At 37.1% G+C, this 18,977-nt stretch overlaps 1 protein-coding gene across 1 annotated transcript; it reads left to right on the top strand.

Annotated features, from left to right (window-relative positions):
- The first annotated feature begins 718 nt into the window (after positions 1-718).
- On the top strand, positions 719-18,557 carry LOC105039489 (glycerophosphodiester phosphodiesterase GDPDL4). Its single transcript, XM_010915654.4, has 9 exons — positions 719-1,055; positions 2,252-2,545; positions 3,656-3,768; positions 3,880-4,381; positions 7,028-7,066; positions 7,181-7,468; positions 9,665-9,804; positions 16,537-17,020; positions 18,020-18,557. Exons 1-9 carry the CDS (start codon positions 917-919, stop codon positions 18,310-18,312), a joined length of 2,292 nt encoding a protein of 763 aa, XP_010913956.1. The 5' UTR covers positions 719-916; the 3' UTR covers positions 18,313-18,557.
- The last annotated feature ends 420 nt before the right edge of the window (positions 18,558-18,977 follow it).

Genomic DNA, 18,977 nt, shown 5'->3' with positions numbered 1-18,977 from the left:
TTTTATTCAAAAAAAAAAAGAAGAGATTTTAAACCATCGACATGAAGTCGGAACTAGAAGTCGGACATGCATACCATCGACCACCCTCAGTAATGATGCTGGCTCAAAAATAAATTATAATAATAAAAAAATCTTAAACCATTAATTATTAAAAATAAGTGAAGTATAAAATAAATTATTTTAATATATAAAAAATTAAAAATCAAAACAGCAAGAAGCGGAACAATATAAAACTATAGAACCATGCAATGCGAGAACTAGTCCACACTGAACCTAAATAAACCGCGTCCAGCCGGCTCTCCCCGGAGAATATGACCATCGTTTTTTTTGCGGGCCCACATCCAGCTGGGGCGATCCGACCGCCCGTGGAGAGGGACACCTCTCGGTCTAATGGATCAGTGCAATAGCAATTCGCCACATTGCCCCAATGTATTTAAACAATACAATCTCAAATAAGAGATGCTTGTACCTCTCATTATCTATTCTACGGTTGCCTTGGATCTGTACTGGTCCACCGGACCTGGTCCATGTAGTTATTTTTGGAACCCCGTGTTATGGTCACCTCCCCTCCTATTATTTCCTCCAATAAACAAATCAGCCAGAATCTAGAAGGCAGTAATAATAAATAAGCCAACGCCAGTTCCAGTGCAGCCTCCCAGCTGGAAGCCAATCTCGGCGCCTTCCCCTCTCTCTACCTCCTCCGCCGTCTTCCTTCTCTCTCTGCCGCCCCCTCTTCTTTCATCTCATTATCAAATCTCGCCTTAAAAGGTCTTCCATTGCGCTTTGTTTCGGTGATCGCACCCCAAAAATTCCCTACTCCTTTCCTGCCTCTCTTCTTGCGAACCGAGCTCAAAGATCCGTCTTTTGGCCTCTGGTTCGGTAAAGGTGGGATCTTGACGCTTGGGTAGCTGAGACAATGTGGGGAAGGAGATTTGTGGGGGAGCTCTCCTCCTCCTCCTCTTGCGTTGCTGCTTTCTTCCTGCTGCTGCTTGCACTGGATCATCCAGGTCTGGTCACCGCCCAGACCCCCAAGGGCTCTTGGCAAACCTTGACCGGTACTAGTCGCTCCCCTCTCCCTCTTTCTTCTTTTGTTTCTTTGGTGGGACTTCAGTTTGATTTGGACAAGCAGACGCAGAGAGAGAGAACAAGGAGATTTTTTTTCTACCAACACACACACACACGCACACACACGCGCACGCACAGATTTTTTTTCGAAACTTTTTCTTTTAAGCTGCTTAGATAACTTTTTATGTTCATAAAGATGATGGCGTTTATCTATGTTTCTGATGTGGCTTTTCACAACAATGTTGAGCAACAAATCAAGAAATGAGTTATAGATGTCGAGTGGGCATGTGTAAAGTGAAAGTTGTTGGCATGCGTTGTCCATGGGAGGTTGATTTCCGTGGAGCTGATGGGAGGTTTATGCTACATATTGTGGGCAACGCTGGTTTTGAAGAGTTGTTCTCTAGTGGATTCTAGAGATAGTTAGCACGTTTGAATTTTCTTCCACCTAACCTATTATTTTCTCATGTTTTTTCTGATTATTTTGTCCGTGAAAGCACCAAGTAATGATATAGAAATTTGAGGACTGGTGAAAATATTAGTGTTTATAAGTTCCATCTTTTTCCAATTATGGTTAATCACAGGGAAAACCTGTTTTGTAGATATCCCTCTAAGCAGGCTGTTTTCTAGAGTATGGGGAGGAACCGAGAAAAAGCTTCAAACGGTTCAGTAATGTTTGAGGAAACTAATGGTTTAATAATTGAAGGTAACTTTTAGTAATCACATCTGAATAAAACTTTGTTGGTACTTGTGCGCCTCCAGAGTTTTATTTGGTACGATGCTTAGCTTATACAATGCAATTTAAGATTAAATGGATTAATTTGCTAGTCTGGTATGATTTTACTAGTATTTTTCTAGCTTTGAGAATGACTAAATTATACTTCTAGAAAGAAAACAATATTGAAAAACTGTGATGGCATCTGTTTTGTTCATCTGTGAGTTGTAGTGCGGCTAAAATTTTCCTATTCAATCAGTGATCAGGTTTTACTGTTCCATAAATAAGGTTTGCTCTTCTAATCAGATGGCATTATTTATACTGGCTTTGCCCTTACCAGGCAGGCTTTGATGAAATTTCACTTACCTGCATTGATTTTTTAAGAAATTGAATTTTATTATCTTCTTAGTGTTTTAACTATAACTGTTTCTTTGTTTTATGGAAGTCTAATGAATCCACTGTTCCATAACACAGGTAATGCCCCGGTGGTAATAGCAAAAGGTGGTTTTTCAGGGATATTTCCTGACTCTAGTGACCTTGCCTACAAACTTACATATCTTGCTGGTTCATCTGATACAATCTTATGGTGTGATGTGCGGTTGACAAAAGATGGTGTTGGTGTTTGTCTACCGGAACTTACGATTAACAATGGTACAAACATTGATGTGGTTTATCCGCAGGGGAAAAAGAATTACCCTGTCAATGGAGTTCCTACGTCAGGGTGGTTTTCTGTGGACTACAGTATTAATGACTTATCGCCAGTTTTATGTAAGTTAAAACTTCTGAAAAGCTATTCATTTGCTCCTATACCATTTAAAAATTGAAAAAGAATGGGAAAGATTATGTATTATTATGGATGCTAATGGTTGCTCTTTCTTTATTTTTTTAATTTTTTTAAGGATTATAAACAAAGAACCCCGCTGCCCACAGAATAAAAAAAAAAGAAAAAAAGAAAAAAAAATCACTTGGTAGCTTTTTTCCCTGATTCAGAATGCCAACATATCTATCTATTTGGGGGAACGACTTCCGAGAGTTATAGATGCAACATCTGTCGGTTTACCCTAGACATGGTGGTTCAACGGTGCTTTCTGTTGATGCACAATGCCTTACTCTAGATGTTAACTCATGCAAATTAATAAGTTGGAAATAACTTAATGCTGTGCTAGAATAATAGCTTGGTTTTGAAATGTTCAAACCCATGATAAGGCATTTTAGGCTGAAGTAGGATATTTATCATGTGATATTCTTTTTCCCTTAACACCTTAGTCTGTAAGGTATTCTCTAATGGTACGTACTGTTTGTATCTGACTTATACAGCTTATGTGAATCATCATAAACCCATGAACTGGCAGATTCTGTACAATGGTTTGCACTGCTGCATCATGCCTGTAAGTCGCCAGAATGGCTTGTCCTCTTTTCCATTGCAATATGACAATGTGATTATGTCCTTTGGGGATGGGCACATATGGAGGCAGTTGCCATGCACAGCAGATGCATAGCCTGTAATTATAGCAAGACACAAGTGTACTTGAACTGGGCTGTCTTGGATCCTGCATTGGGTTGGTGGGTTTAGATTTGTGTATCAAAGAGAATTGTGTGCATAGACTAATGCGAAGAAGTTTGAAACTGCAATTTTTGTAAAATTTGATTTATCTCGGCCTTTCTGTCTATCTCACATCCACACTTCATATGAACTTCCTGTTTGGTAGATAAGAGAAATTTGGAAATGTGAATTTATTAGCTATTACTTGTGTTATATTTGTCTTGCTTTAAAGTCCAGCAAACTGAGCAGCTAAATCTTTTGGAAGTTAACAGAATTGTTATCTGCATGCTTGAAATTGTTTGACTAATATTCTGACAATTTTACAACTTAAGCAGTAATGCAAGGAGTTCTTTCTCGAACTAATAGATTCGACGCTAGCTCGGTTATCCTTACTGTTGAAGACGTGCAGAAACAAGTTAAGCCACCAGCCCTTTGGTTGAATATACAGGTATCTTATGGGTCATGTTGTTTGCATTATGTTCTGTAACACTCTTTCTTAATGTGATTCCTTAAAGCTTCTTGCTAATTAGAAATATATTTGTTGCCTCTTATTTTGCAGCATGATATGTTCTACACGCAGCATAATTTGAGTATGAGAAGCTATCTTCTTTCTTTATCAAAACGTGTTATTCTGAACTATGTCTCATCGGCGGAAGTGGTTTTTCTTAGCAGCATAACACGAACATTCAAAGCAACCAAAACAAAGTTCATTTTCCGCTTTCTTGATAAAGCTGCCATTGAACCTTCTACAAACCAGACATATGGTTCACTATCAAAAAATCTCACCTTTATCAAGACATTTGCCTCTGGAATTCTTGTTCCCAAGCAATATATTTGGCCTGTAACATCTGATCTCTATCTACAGCCTCACACCTCTTTTGTCCTGGATGCCCATAAAGAAGGACTGGAAGTATTTGCATCGGGCTTTGCAAATGATGCACTGATTAGCTATAATTACAGTTATGATCCATTAGCTGAATATCTTTCTTTCATTGACAATGGGATTTTCTCTGTTGATGGTGTGCTGACAGACTTCCCTAAAACTGCATCAGAGGCCATAGGTGATGTTTTTCATTACATGCATAAGATTCATAGTCTTGCTCAAATCTGTATTCTTTTATTTAAATGGTTTTAATGCAAAATTAGATTCTTGACCACCCTCTAAATATTTTTTACATATCAAGATAGTAGGAACAAGGACATTGTGATTACACCTTTTAGTGGCTAATGCTGTCTTTAGCATTGCCTACAAACGACTCGATTTTTCATGTATCATTTCTCTGTGATATTATTTGGATGTTTCTCATGTCTACCAAATGTTACCTCAGTTATGACGTGTTATTTATTGTAGCAGTGTTTGGATATAGTTTCATTCAAAAGCATGTAGTTTATTTTAAATTGTTATGGTATCTTAATTTATTTTACTTGTTATGATCTAAACATAGTCATGAAGAACTATTTTGTCTTGTTATAAACTTCATTCAAAAAAAGTGGCATTAGACTAATTATCAATTTTCATGTGCAATGGGTTTCTCTGATTGTTGATTTCCTTTTGAATGAAAAAATAACAGCTTTTCTTACTTTTCCTAGCACATAAGAAGTTATACTTCAAGCAAACTTGTAAAATAATTCTTGTAAGTTTGAAAATTTATGTATTGATTATAATAATGTGTGACTGGCACATTCAAGCAACAGGCCACCTACAAAAGACATCTGGTAGTTTGGTTTCCTTATTTATTTTGAGTTTTATGTACTAACAAATTTATGGATCTAGTGGGCTTATCATGCATGTGAGATTATCAGCTTAAAAGATGAAGTCTGGGGAAATGTTTTCCCAAATACAAGGGGAATCTTGTACAGTTGTACTGTAGTAGGGGATGGTATAGAGGCATACATTGATCCAATATGCATGCATGTATATATATGTATGTACCATAATAAGCAGGGTCTTTCCTTCCACCTAGAGTAGGTACAAGCGCTCAACTTAAGCTGCATGTCAATTCCACTGCTAATGCTAGATGTGTTTTTTCCCATGAGATCAAGTATCCTTCACTCACCCCCCTCTCACCAGAAGAAAAAAAGGATGAAGCTGAGGAAAACTCACTTGTCTTGTGACTAGCAATCGAGGTTTGGTAGATTTTGAAAGACCTGTACAGACATTTCACATTGCAAAACAATCAGATAATGAAACTTGGGTTTGGAATGCTGATAATATGAAGTACCTTTTAGAAGAAGGGTTTTTTTTTTTTTGAATTTTTATTGGTGAGGAGAAAAGAAATTCTTTATGAATGGTAGGATTAAGGCTCCATGCGATTCATATACGTCCTAGCAGCCTAAGCAGCAGGAGATTAAGCAGACTAACCTTGACTAATATGCAAGGAGGGTGGTGTTATAATTCATTTTGGATGCACGTAATTTATTAGGCAGTTTCTATACTTGAAATTTGCTTAAATTCAGAAAACATAATTAATGCTACTAGCTTATATTGTTAGATATTTATAATGTATAATTCTCGTTTAAATCGCTTGTTTGGAGACAATCTGAAGTTAGATCACAAGAAAAATGGATATTTGAAAGTGTTTGCACAAAGCTTTCCTCGCCATCTAAGGATGGGCGTGTTACAAAGCTTGTTTGACAAGTCAATGGCAAGACGGGGGGATAGGTGTAAGTGTGCCACCTACATTAGTATAGCCGGAAAGGGGGTGATATAATGGAGGATAAGAGTAGTATGGGTCTAGGTGCCTTGATTGTTAAGGACTTTCTGCACCATTACACCACCATTCAAGGAAGATGGATTGGGATAGATTATAGCTTATGCTACAGGAGGATAATTCTAAGTTAGCACTACTTATAAGGTACTGGAAAGTGAAAAGATGAAGTAAAGCTAAGATAAAATAAAATTCATTGATATGGATGTCGAAGAGTTTTTTATTACAAATTACCATTCCATTTATTTATATTAAATATAATAATCGTTTACTCTCAATAATAGTCCACATCTTGCTGCCATGTTTGGCTGTTTTGATGATCGACGACAGTCATCCTTCACTACACACATTCATTAGCACAGATGCTGTGCTCAAACTGTCAAACTGATAATCATATCTTATCATACTTGGCTTACCCAGGCATGGCTACATTGGCCGTCTATCTTTACTTCGGCCTATACTTTGGTCTTCTGCACTTGGAAATATCTTTGAGATTGATTTGGTTGCCTTGGTCTATTCCTTCTTCCCGCCATCTGATTTCATTCGTCTTGTATCGTGGGTGATCATAGGCAAGTCTTGATCTTTCAGCCTACTCATCGATGTCATGGCCGAATTTTACTTCTTCAGCCTATACCTCCATGTTTAAGTGTGATTCGTTGTAGTTGAACTTTATCCAACCTATTAAGGGTCACATGATTTCCATTTGCTTTTGCTTTGACTAACTTGGTCCACGTGGCACTTACTCATGGCCTTCAGCTAGATTGTTGAGAAGGGGTGTAAATAGAAAGCTTTTGGTTTTATCTATTCCAAACTTGTCTTCTTTTACTTCTTCATCTTCTTATATATCTGCTCTGATGTCTGTTTGTAGGCATAAGTTTTTGGTGTTGATATAGTTGTAATTGTTTTATACTATGTGAGTAATGATGCAATATCTATGATATGTGTTTTAGTTAAAATAGATCTTATTACTAATGTTTATATGTTTCATTATATTTGCAGGTTGCTTTTCTCATATAAAAGCAAATTACTCTGAACATGGTAGGCCAAATTTTGTTTATTTCCTTGACTTACGATCTATTTTCCTGGACTTACCATCTATGCTTCAATATTGGCATATTCTGCTTATATTCTTACACTTAATTTGTGCTTCAGGAAAGCCGCTAGTTATCTCACATAATGGAGCTAGTGGAATCTACCCTGACTGTACTGATCTGGCTTATCAACAAGCTGTTAAAGATGGTGTGGATGTTATCGATTGCCCTGTTCAAATGACCCAAGATGGCACTCTTATATGCATGAGCTCTATAAACCTCATTGATGTTACTACAGTCACAACATCACCCTTCAGTTCTCGTTCTTCCGTTATCCCAGAAATTCAGGGTGGTCCTGGAATTTTTACCTTTAATTTGACATGGGAAGAGATTTCAAAGAACTTGAAACGTAAGTTGACACTTTCCTTTCTGCCTGCTGATTATATGCTGAAACTTCTAGCAGTTCCTGTGGAAAAACAGTGGTGACATGGCTAGAATAAAAATATATGAAGAAGTATACTTTATTAAGCTTAGACTTTGGTGCCGCGTTGTTAAGTTTCCCTAGGAAAATGCAAATAACCTCATGTACCATGTTCATTTTTCCTCTCTCTCTCTCTGTGTGTGTGTGTGTTCTAGAGAAGTCCACAAGTCCAGTCTTAATAGCCTATCAACAGTAAAAAGGCTCTTTGTAAATTATTTGTGTCAACAATTTCACAACTTGGAAGAGTTATAAGCATAACATCTATCTGATCTAGATACTCTGACTCATAAACAATGTACTTTTATACTTATACTTATAAGTAAACTTCCCAAGATGTCCTGTCCAAAGTGGACATTCAACAATATCTCTCATAGAAGGGAAACAAGGATCCTCAAAAAAGATAATTAAAGAAAGAAAGAAACTTATTAAAGAAAGAAAGAAACTACAAAAAAAAAAGAGTATGTCAGGCTTCAAATAAAGCTCTGACAGTGATGAGCTGTGAGTTTTTTGAATGTCATTTTATATAGATAGATTCTGCTTCCTTCAGATGCTCTCAAATAAATGATCAAATCTATTTAAATTTATGGAACACCGCCATCTGTCACATGCTCTTCGTTGAACGAACCATGAATACTTCACATGTGCAAACATTTACATCAAGACTTATACCATCAATTGTGAAAATAGTATTACATATAGAGCTAGAGGTGTGCAAAAAACCGACCAAATTGTGAACCTGACCGAACTGGTCACTTCATTTTGATTTAAGTCAAAATTTTCTGTAGTTGGTTCGTTGTTGGATTGAAAACTTTCAAAACCGAAAAAATCGGTTCGCTTTTGCTTTGGATTTTTAAGAAAACCAACCCAAACTGATAAACCAACCTATATATATTTAATAAAAAATATTATTAGGTGAGAATACCAAGTGAAGCCCATACGAGTGTAAGCTCAACAAAATTAGAAGTGTTACGAAATTTGACAGTATATTGGTATGGTGTATGTTGTAACCTGATCTAACCATTGCTGAAAATGGCATCTTCTCAAGCCGATAAACCAATTGAAATGGAACTGAATTTCTCGGTTTAGTTTCATTTGGATTTTATAAACCACTTGTTCTGTTGTGGTTTCAGTTTTAAGAAACTGATTTAAAGTGGAACAAATCTACCCTCAACCGAACTGACCCGACCCACACCTCTACAATAAAACCAGGTGCATGAGGTTTGCTACCATAATTGAACTAATTTGTCTTGGCTAACAAGATCATTGCTATGATTTATGCATATATGAACCAAAACAACACAACCGAGAATGTGAAGGCACATATTCTTTCATTTGTTTCACCTACTCCATGACTATATTGATGTGCTAGAATAGTCCAGGAGTGATTTCAATCAATTGCCTGTAAAAGGAGAGGACCAGAATACAGAAGTCTTAAGACTGCTAATGCCAGTCCTAGTTGTGTCTGGTCTTACCATGAATTGCCAAAGGCACATTGCAGGCTGCCTTTGAACCCTTGAATATGATGACAAACAAGGCATACTATACTGTTTTCAGCATTGCTGGCTAAAATATCAGCCAGCAGAAAGAGATGAGAGCAAGAATAACTTGTACCCTAACCTTGGGAATCTCCCAAGGTTCAAATGCTGAACCTCCATTTGGAGGGCTGGGCTGTGCCCAGTTAGATACAAATCTTAATGTAGTTAAAGGCTTCTAGTCTTCAACCAGACAAGACTTCACAAGAATCAAAAAACTACTTGATGAGATAGAAGCGGTTATTCATGATGTAGAATTTATATTTTTCTAGTGGATGTCTTAATTAGCACACATCTAAGTTTGCTAGCATTAAAATTCCAAGAACAGTTTCCAGTAGTCATTCTTGAAACTATTATCTTTTCAACTTATCACCTATTAAATTTTTAACTTATGTTTAAGTCTGGTTTTGTGGCTTCCTGGATCTCATTATGCTCAAGGACTTTGTTTGTCTATTGCCTTGTATATGAAAATTGCATAATTGTTGTTTGTATAAAGATCTTTCGTGACATGCAAAAAAATGACATATAAACCATTCTTTCCTTTCTTTGAAAGAACATTTGAGTAACAACTTTTTGTCTCTGTTTATTGTAGCTACAATATCAAGCCCGGAAGTAGAATACCAATTGTATCGAAACCCTCGATATAAAAATGGAGGAAATTTCATGAAGTTATCTGATTTTTTAGATTTTGCAAAGGACAAGGCTTTATCTGGAGTTTTGATCAGCATTGAGGTAATAATATGTGCATGCTATTTCATGTTCAAAATTGATGAAACAAACCTACATGCTGCTGGTTATTGCTGGGTGCATCAAAGTTGTTTTCTATTTACTGGGTTTGTGCCAGGGATTTTTTTTTTGGTTTTACTATGGTCAAAACTTTTTGACCTGCACTTTAAATGGGCTGGGCATCTGTCAGGGCTTTGAGCTGGTTCAGGTCATGAGGTTAGAGTTTTATTTGGGCCAAGACAGCATGGTTTAAGCTCAATCATCACCTGGAGGTAAGGATTTTTTGACTGGTGGGTCCCCTTTTAACCCTTGTTCATGTCATATTTAGGTCACCAAAATTTGTAAGAGTTGGTTGAAGCAGACTGGGTTGTGCTGGTTTAGGGTTTGGTCATGCAGAATGGGGTAGATTATGGGTTAATTACATCTGATTGGTGAGGTCTCATGTGGGTGTGTGTTTACTCCCATATCAGTTTTTCACGGGGGAGATCTTGAGTACTTATATAAGACCAAAGAAGCAAAATAATACCTTTCGGCTAGTCTTTAGGTGATGTCCTGGGTTGTTACAGTTGGGTCATGTGGGGTGACCCAATTGGTTATGTTTTAAAGGGTTCTGACATGATGTGTTGGGTCAGGTCAAGTATGGGTCAAGATTTTATATGTGATTATGTCAATTGACCTGACTAGGTCATTGCCACCTTCTCATCGAACTATCTTTTTTATTTTTTAATTTTATTTATGTTTTATGTTATTACAACAATGTCAGCTGCGACAAGTTTTTCTGTGAAACCCAATTTTTGTAGAAAGTTGTATTTATTTGATGTGTGAAATTACAAAGCTGAGATCCATGAATAATTACATTAATACTGATTTCTGCTAAGCGTAGATAGAAGAATGACAGAACAGTTTCATCACAAGTGTCACTAACTTATGAACCAACATGATGCAAACTTCCAAGCCCTCTGCTTCTGACTGACCATTCTTCTTTTAGATACTTCTTGTGCTACACTATACACCGTGGTAGGGTAATTACATCTGATTGGTGAGGACTCATGTGGGTGTGTGTTTACTCCCATGTCAGTTTTTCACCGGGCAGATCTTAGGTACTTATATAAGACTAAAGAATCAAAATAATACCTTTCGGCTAGTTTTTAGGTGATGTCCACAGTTGTTACAGTTGGGTCATGTGGGCTGACCCAATTGGTTATATTTTAAAGGGTTCTGACATGATGTGTTGGGTCAGGTCAAGTATGGGTCAAGATTTTATATGTGATTATGTCAATTGACCTGACTAGGTCATTACCACCTTCTCATCGAACTATCTTTTTTATTTTTTAAGTTTATTTATGTTTTATGTTATTACAACAATGTCAGCTGCGGCAAGTTTTTCTGTGAAACCCAATTTTTGTAGAAAATTGTATTCATTTGATGTGTGAAATTTCAAAGCTGAGATCCATGAATAATTACATTAATACTGCTTTCTGCTAAACGTAGATAGAAGAGTGACAGAGCAGTTTCATCACAAGTGTCACTAACTTATGAACCAACATGATGCAAACTTCCAAGCCCTCTGCTTCTGACTGACCATTCTTCTTTTAGATACTCCTTGTGCTACACTATACACCTTGGTAGGTCTTAGGGAGAAAACAAGAGAAGGGAACCAGGAAAAAAAGGGAGTGCATTTTCAATTAATATAATTAGTTTAAGCTAGGAAGCATGGATATTTTAAATTGTATGCCATGTCTGTATTGGATACATGTTGAATACTGATACTTGTTTCTAGGATACATATTGGATACTTGCTCTAAGTACCCTATTTTCAAAATCTAAAATAGGTTTCAGATTCTACATGGATATTCATATTCATGAGCTATTTCCTAGATACACCTGGGGTATTTATTGTCTTGATGTCTCTAGGATGAGGAAGAGAGCCTTATTTTCTTTATTTTTTTTAATAATGTCAAACTTTTAATAATAAGTGATTTATTTTGAAGGCATGCAATGTTGATATTATTATATGAGTTATGGTCTATTAGTTTGAAAGATATTAAAGTTTGTGGATGTCAATGCTACATATAAAGTATGTCTACGTCATTTTGATGACAAACTATGCTTTATAGAATTTTTTTTTTCACATATATGCAAACAAACACACACACACACACAGACACACACAGACATACATATTTGTTGATGTACCCTATTCCTCTCGTATCCTACATTTTAAAGACTCATTGTATCGACTATCTATACATGAATCTGTATCTGTATCCATGCTTCATGGGTTTACTGAAAAGATTGGATGGTCTCAAGTCAATCCATCTTCCTCTTACATGCATGGCACGTGCCCAGCATAGGTCATTTTTATTACAAATCCTAGCCATATGTATGTATCCTTGCATAGATATACATACATGCATTGCATGTATGCATCCATCTTCCTCTCACATGCATGGCACATGCCCAGCATAGGTCATTGTTATTACAAATCCTAGCCATATGTACGTATCCTTCCATAGATATACATACATGCATTGCATGTATGCATCTATGTATATCTTGACATGTTTATGTATATATTCTTGTAGCATGCATTATGTCAAAACAATGTTGATATATTTGCATCTGTGGTTCGATATTGTGCAAATCTATTGACTGTATCATAAGGACAGTCCCTTTTAAGCATATGACATGTTGCTTCATCTGATTCTAGACCTCTGCTACACAAAGAAAGCTTATAATTTGCAGTGTGCTAATTAAGGACCTCACAAGTGAGTAGCATGAGGAACACAAATATTTTTTTTTTTATTGGTCTGAGCCCTCGTGAAATTATCATTTGTGCAAATAGATTAACCATATACCTAATCTGACCATCTGACAACCTACCACCAGACCCCATTCCTATTAGTCCCTAAAATTATTATTCTGTCTTGTCATTTGTCATCCACGTAAAGGCAGAATTATTGTAATATGGTGCTTGTTGCTAAAGAGTGCAGCTGTGAAGTAGGACTTGAACCTTTCTTCGGCTATGTAGGCCAAGCATTTGACCAGGTCAAGTATGTAGTCTAAGGCCAAAGCTTTTGGCCTTTCATGGATGTGCATCTAAGTGATCAGATTTAGAGTTTTGCAGGAAAGGAGATCAAACTTTCTATGAGAACAAAATATTTAACATGACTGTTAAGACCTGAATAAACATATTAGGGATTTTTGCATGTAAACCTTCCAAAAAGTTCATATTTGCTTATTTATCACTCTTGAAGTGAAAGTATTCCTTGAAAGTCTAAAATTTTACATTTATACCCCTTTATAAATCTGAAATAAAGAAATATGCCCCCCCTTTTATGATAGAAATATGCCCCTTTGAAATTAAAATTTGCAATATAGGCCTTAATAATTAGATAACATCAAACAGAAAGTAACATTATTATGTAACCCTCATGATTGCTTCTATCAGTCAGAATGAAAAATACACGTATATCTGATGTAAGCTGGTGGCCTAGTGCAAGATTCCAAGTCACCTATCAGATACTAAAGCAAGTGGCGCAAGGAGAATAAAAGTAAGCCAAAAATTTTCATTTTTTTTTTTTAAATTTTAAAAGCTTATATGAATATTCAAGCTGTAAGGTAAAGGAACTAGATGGATAAATTAAATTAAGAGAAAGGGATAACTAGTAGAGTCTTCCCTTACCATCAAGGGGATCTCGTAAGGACTTTGACCAACCGACACCTTCAAGGCACTCTATGACTAAGGACTCCACGAACTAGCTACTTTGCCAATCCCTAGGATCCACCACATAAATAATGCCAGAGTGCATGTAGTAAAAGAGATGATTTATTAATTTTTCAATGATCGAAACTCAATACATAGATGGTATTTATAGGAATGGGTTTCTAGGACCGACAAGAATCCTATTTCTGCATGGATGCAGTTTTCCTTCAAGAATAATAACAAAGTAGCTTTCTAGGTCTTGTAGGACTTGTACCCCAATTAATAAGTGTTTCTAAAAGAGAAAAGTTGACCAAAAATTTAGAAAAAATTGTCCTTAATGTGGCAATGCCATGGAGTGGTATTTTCGTAATTAAGTTGAACTTCATCAGCAATGCGTCAATGTGACAGGTCTACAACAAAATGGCTATAACTTTCTTTTCTGAGCTTCAATTGAGGTGATTTAAGATATATTGGAAAGTTGATATTGAATGTCTTGGAAGTGGTTTGAGCTTAAAATTTGACCTGTGGTGATGCCATCTTCGGAACTGGTTATGTTGGACTGCAACTTGAGTACTTGACCTCCTATTGACTTATTTGCTAAATCTAAGCTCATTGGACACTTGCGAGTCAAGTGTCATCTCATGTATTTCATCAAGCCTAGAGAGTTCTAGAGGACTCTCGAGGGACTTGTGGCAATGAAGGGTGCAGGCTTAGCCCTCAAGTTTATTCCAGCACAGTTTCGCATGCACCCATCTCTCTCTCTCTCTCTCTCTCTCTTCCTTTGGTTTTATGATGTTTGCCCATGTTTGCCCACCTTTTGAGGCCTTTGATCATGGAACTTGCTGTAAGAGGGTCCAGGGTCCAATAACCATAGGGTCCTGCATTTCTGATCTGCTTAAATATCATGGCAAGAATTTCAAATATGACCTTTAGTTTTTATTTATTATTTATTATTTACAAAATTGTATAAATGATAGCTAATGGTGATGTCGAGTTATTTCTCTAACCCAGCCAGAGTGTGCTTAGAAGTTTAAAAATCATAAGGATATGATAGGAAGGGTATATGATGCAGGCCAATGATGCTTGACCTTATGATCTTATGACCTTGGCTCTTTGAACATCAAACCCAATAATCAAATACTTAAATTGAAGGTTGAAATATGCCAAATACCACCAAAGATCCAGAAAACTTTAGGGTTGCATCGAGAATCATGCTAGAACAAGGGTTGAAGTCATACCCACGCCACCACAAGGCCCATGAGTGACCTCCAGGCCTAAGGCTTGAGAGATGAAGTACAGAAAGGTGACACTTGATTCACAAGTGTCTAATGATCACGATTTTTGTAAAATTATGCAATTGTAGTTTAAGTTGCAGGGTCAAAAGTAGTCTGATGCACATCAGTCCAAAATGTTGCTTCACCCTAATCAGCATATAATGAGTTTCAAGCTCAAACCACCTCCACTACATCTGGCATCGAGTAAGTTTTCTAATGCCACTTGAATCATGTCAAATGGAACTCGGATGAGGAAGTTGTGGGCAAAATGCTGAAGCACTATCCATGTAGTTCAGGCCCAGGAACTGACGGCAAGAGCAAAACCATCCAATTTTTGGATGGCAGTCCGTATGCTGTCCAACTTATTGTGATGGTGGATATTCTGAGAGTTGGTTCTTCTGACTCTGACGGCAGTAAACGTAGCGTCAGATCTGAATTAAGTCCTAGAAGTCCCAAAGTCATCACAGTTGAGTCCAGATCAAAGTTGAAGGTATTTGAAGGTAATTAGTGTACTGTGAGATTAAATTAGATGGCAGTAAGTCTGCTACCAGATCTATTTTGCTTCTAAAAGCATCCATATGATGAGGTGACTTGTTCTAGTTGTCTTAGGACTTCTATTTTGAGTTTTCTTGAACTCTATGAACACCCACTTGGCTCCTATCAATTTAAGAGGTCCATAGGTTATAAATTTCTCCTATGTACCCCTTGGTTGCATATTAATGAAGTTTGCTTTATCTGGAGTGCATTTTAACTCGTGTTTCTTAAAGGTTTTTCTTGTATGGAGGATTTTGCCAAAGTCCTGGTGGATTCTGGGGATCGATGGTGAGGCTAGTTGAAGTCTGTGGTGGTGGTGGAGCCCTCTTGGTAGTGAGGCGGTGAGCTACTGGTTATTCATGGATAGTTTAGTTCTTTAATTTCCCTCAGCCTTTAAATTTTAAGACTTAGGTCTGCTCTCCTAGTTGTAGGTCTGGTTAAAATCTTCCTTAGGATTATCGTTCCCTTTTGAATAGATTTTTCTCCACTGTTTCACACTGAAGATGACTTCAGGACTTCCCTTCTGTGTTGGTATAGAATACAAATTTCAGATTTTTGGATGGGTATGCATGCACCTTTAACTAGCTAAAGGATAAATAAGCAAATAAGAAATTTTGAGGTGTATTTATTTGTCAATTAATCATTATTAGAATCATCTTTTTAGAAAGGTGAAACTTACCACGATGTGAATGAATTCCATGGGCACGCTAACAAACAATACCTGCTGTGGTCATGCTCTTTCAAAGAGTCACATTGAGCGCTTGACAAAAAATCCTAGGTTTATTTTAAATTTCAGGTATTTGGAAAGTGCAATTTATCAGGACATGGGTCTGAAGAATCCCATGAGTAAGCTGATAATGAGGGATATCAACTTTGATCATGCTCTCTCAAAGAGCTATGCAAAGTACTCGATAAAAATCTTCTAGCACCCCCACCACCCAAGCTGATTGTCTAGATTACACACAAATATATTTTTACAGATATTTTCCATCTATGTTTAGGAAATTACCTGGAAACTAAAATTCCTTAGGCATGGTAGTAGTCTTGTTAATATCTTTCAAATTCAGCAATTCTCATCTCATCAGTACTGGCTTTATGCAAGCATTAGAAATCTATCTTTATGGAATAGTTTGGAGACTTCCAATTGTATGCTGCAATGATCTCCGCATAATGCATTTGAGGCTTGTGTTTAGTTTGTGATCTCTGTTGATTTCTTTGCCACAGAATGCTGCATTTCTTGCAGAGAAACTAGGATATAGTGTCACAGATGGTGTTATCAAGGCATTAAAAGATTCAGGTTACAGCAATCAAACAGTTCAGGAAGTTACGATTCAGTCCTCCAATAGCTCAGTTCTGGTCAAATTCAGGCAGCAAACAAAATATAAGCTTCTCTACATGGTTGATGAATCAATTAGTGATGCTGCACCTTCCTCAATAGCAGACATTAAGCAGTTTGCTCATTCAGTGGCGGTAAGCAAGCAATCCATATTTCCGGAAACCTGGAAGTTTGTTGTAGGGCAAACTGAGCTTGTGAAGACGTTGAAATCTGCTGGCCTGAATGTATATGTATATCTGCTAAGGAATGAGTTTGTATCTCAACCATGGGACTTCCTCTCGGATCCAACAGTAGAGATCAATCAGTATGTTCAGGGAGCTGGTGTTGATGGCATCATTACTGATTTCCCTGGGACAGCTACAGTTTATAAAAGTAAGTATTGTCTGTTCGCTGTGTCTTCTTCTCTCTCTGTCTTTCTCTCTCTCTCTTTTTTTTTTTTTGGTTGTTGCGGGGGGGTGGGGTGGTGTTCTACTCTTATCTGCATTTGTACTTAAGGTTGCATCTGTAAGAGAGAGTTAAAAATATCAGTCTAAGTTTGCGAATACTGTAAGGGCTAAAAATGGCTTGTGCCCATTTAGATCAGAAATTATGTCATTAACTTTAAACCCTAATAGAGGATGATGTCAGTATGATTCCTACTTGCTCACAAATTACAAAGTTAATTTATAGGCTTTTTGGAATTTTAACTAGTCCGCACACCTACCTCCCAAAAATTTTATATGGTCTCACTTCTATACAATTTAATGCAATTTATTTCCCAAATTGAGTTGTATGTAGAATGTAATCATTTGATATACGGTTAGATGGTAAATATATGTCAGTAACATATCCAGCAGTCTCCTTAAATTAATTAAACATGCCCTGGCTTCGTGACATCCAATTGTGTGCAAATATATTTAGAGGTTTTGCTAACAAAAACATATGTAGATAGGTTTTTTCCATGTATAGTCTTCTCCATGTTTGGATAACTGCAATTTATATATATTTACATTGATCTCTGTGATTACCATGCTTCTCCCGGCAAAAGCTTACTATGATTGAATTCCGATGCAGGCATCATTGGGCTATGTGCATATTGCCTGTTTATTTTAGTTGGAACATTGTTTGATATTTTTAATTAGAACATTATTTGATGTAAGGGTTCAGAGTTTTTACAACCCAGTGAGCTCCCACAAACGTGTTGATTGCCTATAAAAATAAAAGTAAAATAAAATAAAAGAACATATTATTGTTGGATGACATACTATGGTACCAGCAACATGTCTTTTGAAAGAGTGCAACTGACTAATAATTCTGTTGCACCAATGTTCCATACGTGTGCTTGCTGTTTTCATTTCTCACTGAACCAACCGTTGCTTTGAATTTGTGCAGGAAATGCTTGTTCAAAATTGGGTGATAAAGCACCAACATATATGTTGCCAGTTCAGGTCGGTGACTTGTTGGGGCTGATGGCTCCTGAGGCACTGCCCCCTGCACTAGCTCCAATGCCGGTCCTGGAAGTTTCTGATGTGGTCGAGCCACCTCTGCCACCTGCTTCACAGAAGCCTGGTGGTGGAGGGAATGCAGGGCCACCTGCTTCACAGCCTTCAGGTGGGCCACCAAGATCAGTTGTTGCCTCAGCCATATCTTTGGCAATGCTCTGTGGATCTCTTCTGCTTATTTGAGATGAAGCGGACGACCATTTTTACTACAGCATCTAGGGACATCACGTTTTGACTGCAGCATCTAGGGACTTTTCATCACAGCTCGAACTATGGATCCAGTTATTTATTTCTTGACTGCAATTCTTTTTTCCTTTTCGCATTTTTTGATTACCTTTTGCTTGTTCATCCTTATGTTCATTCTACTCAGAACATCAAGGCTTTCTATAGCATGCGAACATGAAGTGAATGTATATTCTTTTTGTGAATTTATGGACTTTTGAGTGTTACAATTCACCCTTTTTTTTTTTTTTTTTTTTTGAGGCAACAATTCACCAATTTGGTTATGAATGTTTGAACGCTTTCTCTCTGGTTCGAACATATATACCTTGTAGTGGTGAAACAATCCAACCAGATTCTCTTATTTACAGCTGCCCCCACTGAGGTTGATGATTTGACATCGTAGCTTCTACAATTATGTTTAGAAACAGCCTAACAGCAAAGACATTACCAACGAAGAAATAAACATACATTTATGAGTGGAGAGGCTTGCGAAGCAGGCTTAGTTTCAGCTTGTGAGTCACAACCTGTGACTGGGTAGTGATTAAAACTAAAACGACTCATCCTAGACAAAGTGGTAAACGAGAATGAGGGCAGCTGTCAGCTAAAAGGTTGTGTGGTACCCTGGC

Source organism: Elaeis guineensis, chromosome 1 (genome assembly GCF_000442705.2).
Source record: "Elaeis guineensis isolate ETL-2024a chromosome 1, EG11, whole genome shotgun sequence".
Taxonomy (NCBI): domain Eukaryota; kingdom Viridiplantae; phylum Streptophyta; class Magnoliopsida; order Arecales; family Arecaceae; genus Elaeis; species Elaeis guineensis.
Note: the sequence above shows the minus strand (reverse complement) of the source record. Positions and strands in the feature narration are given on the sequence as shown.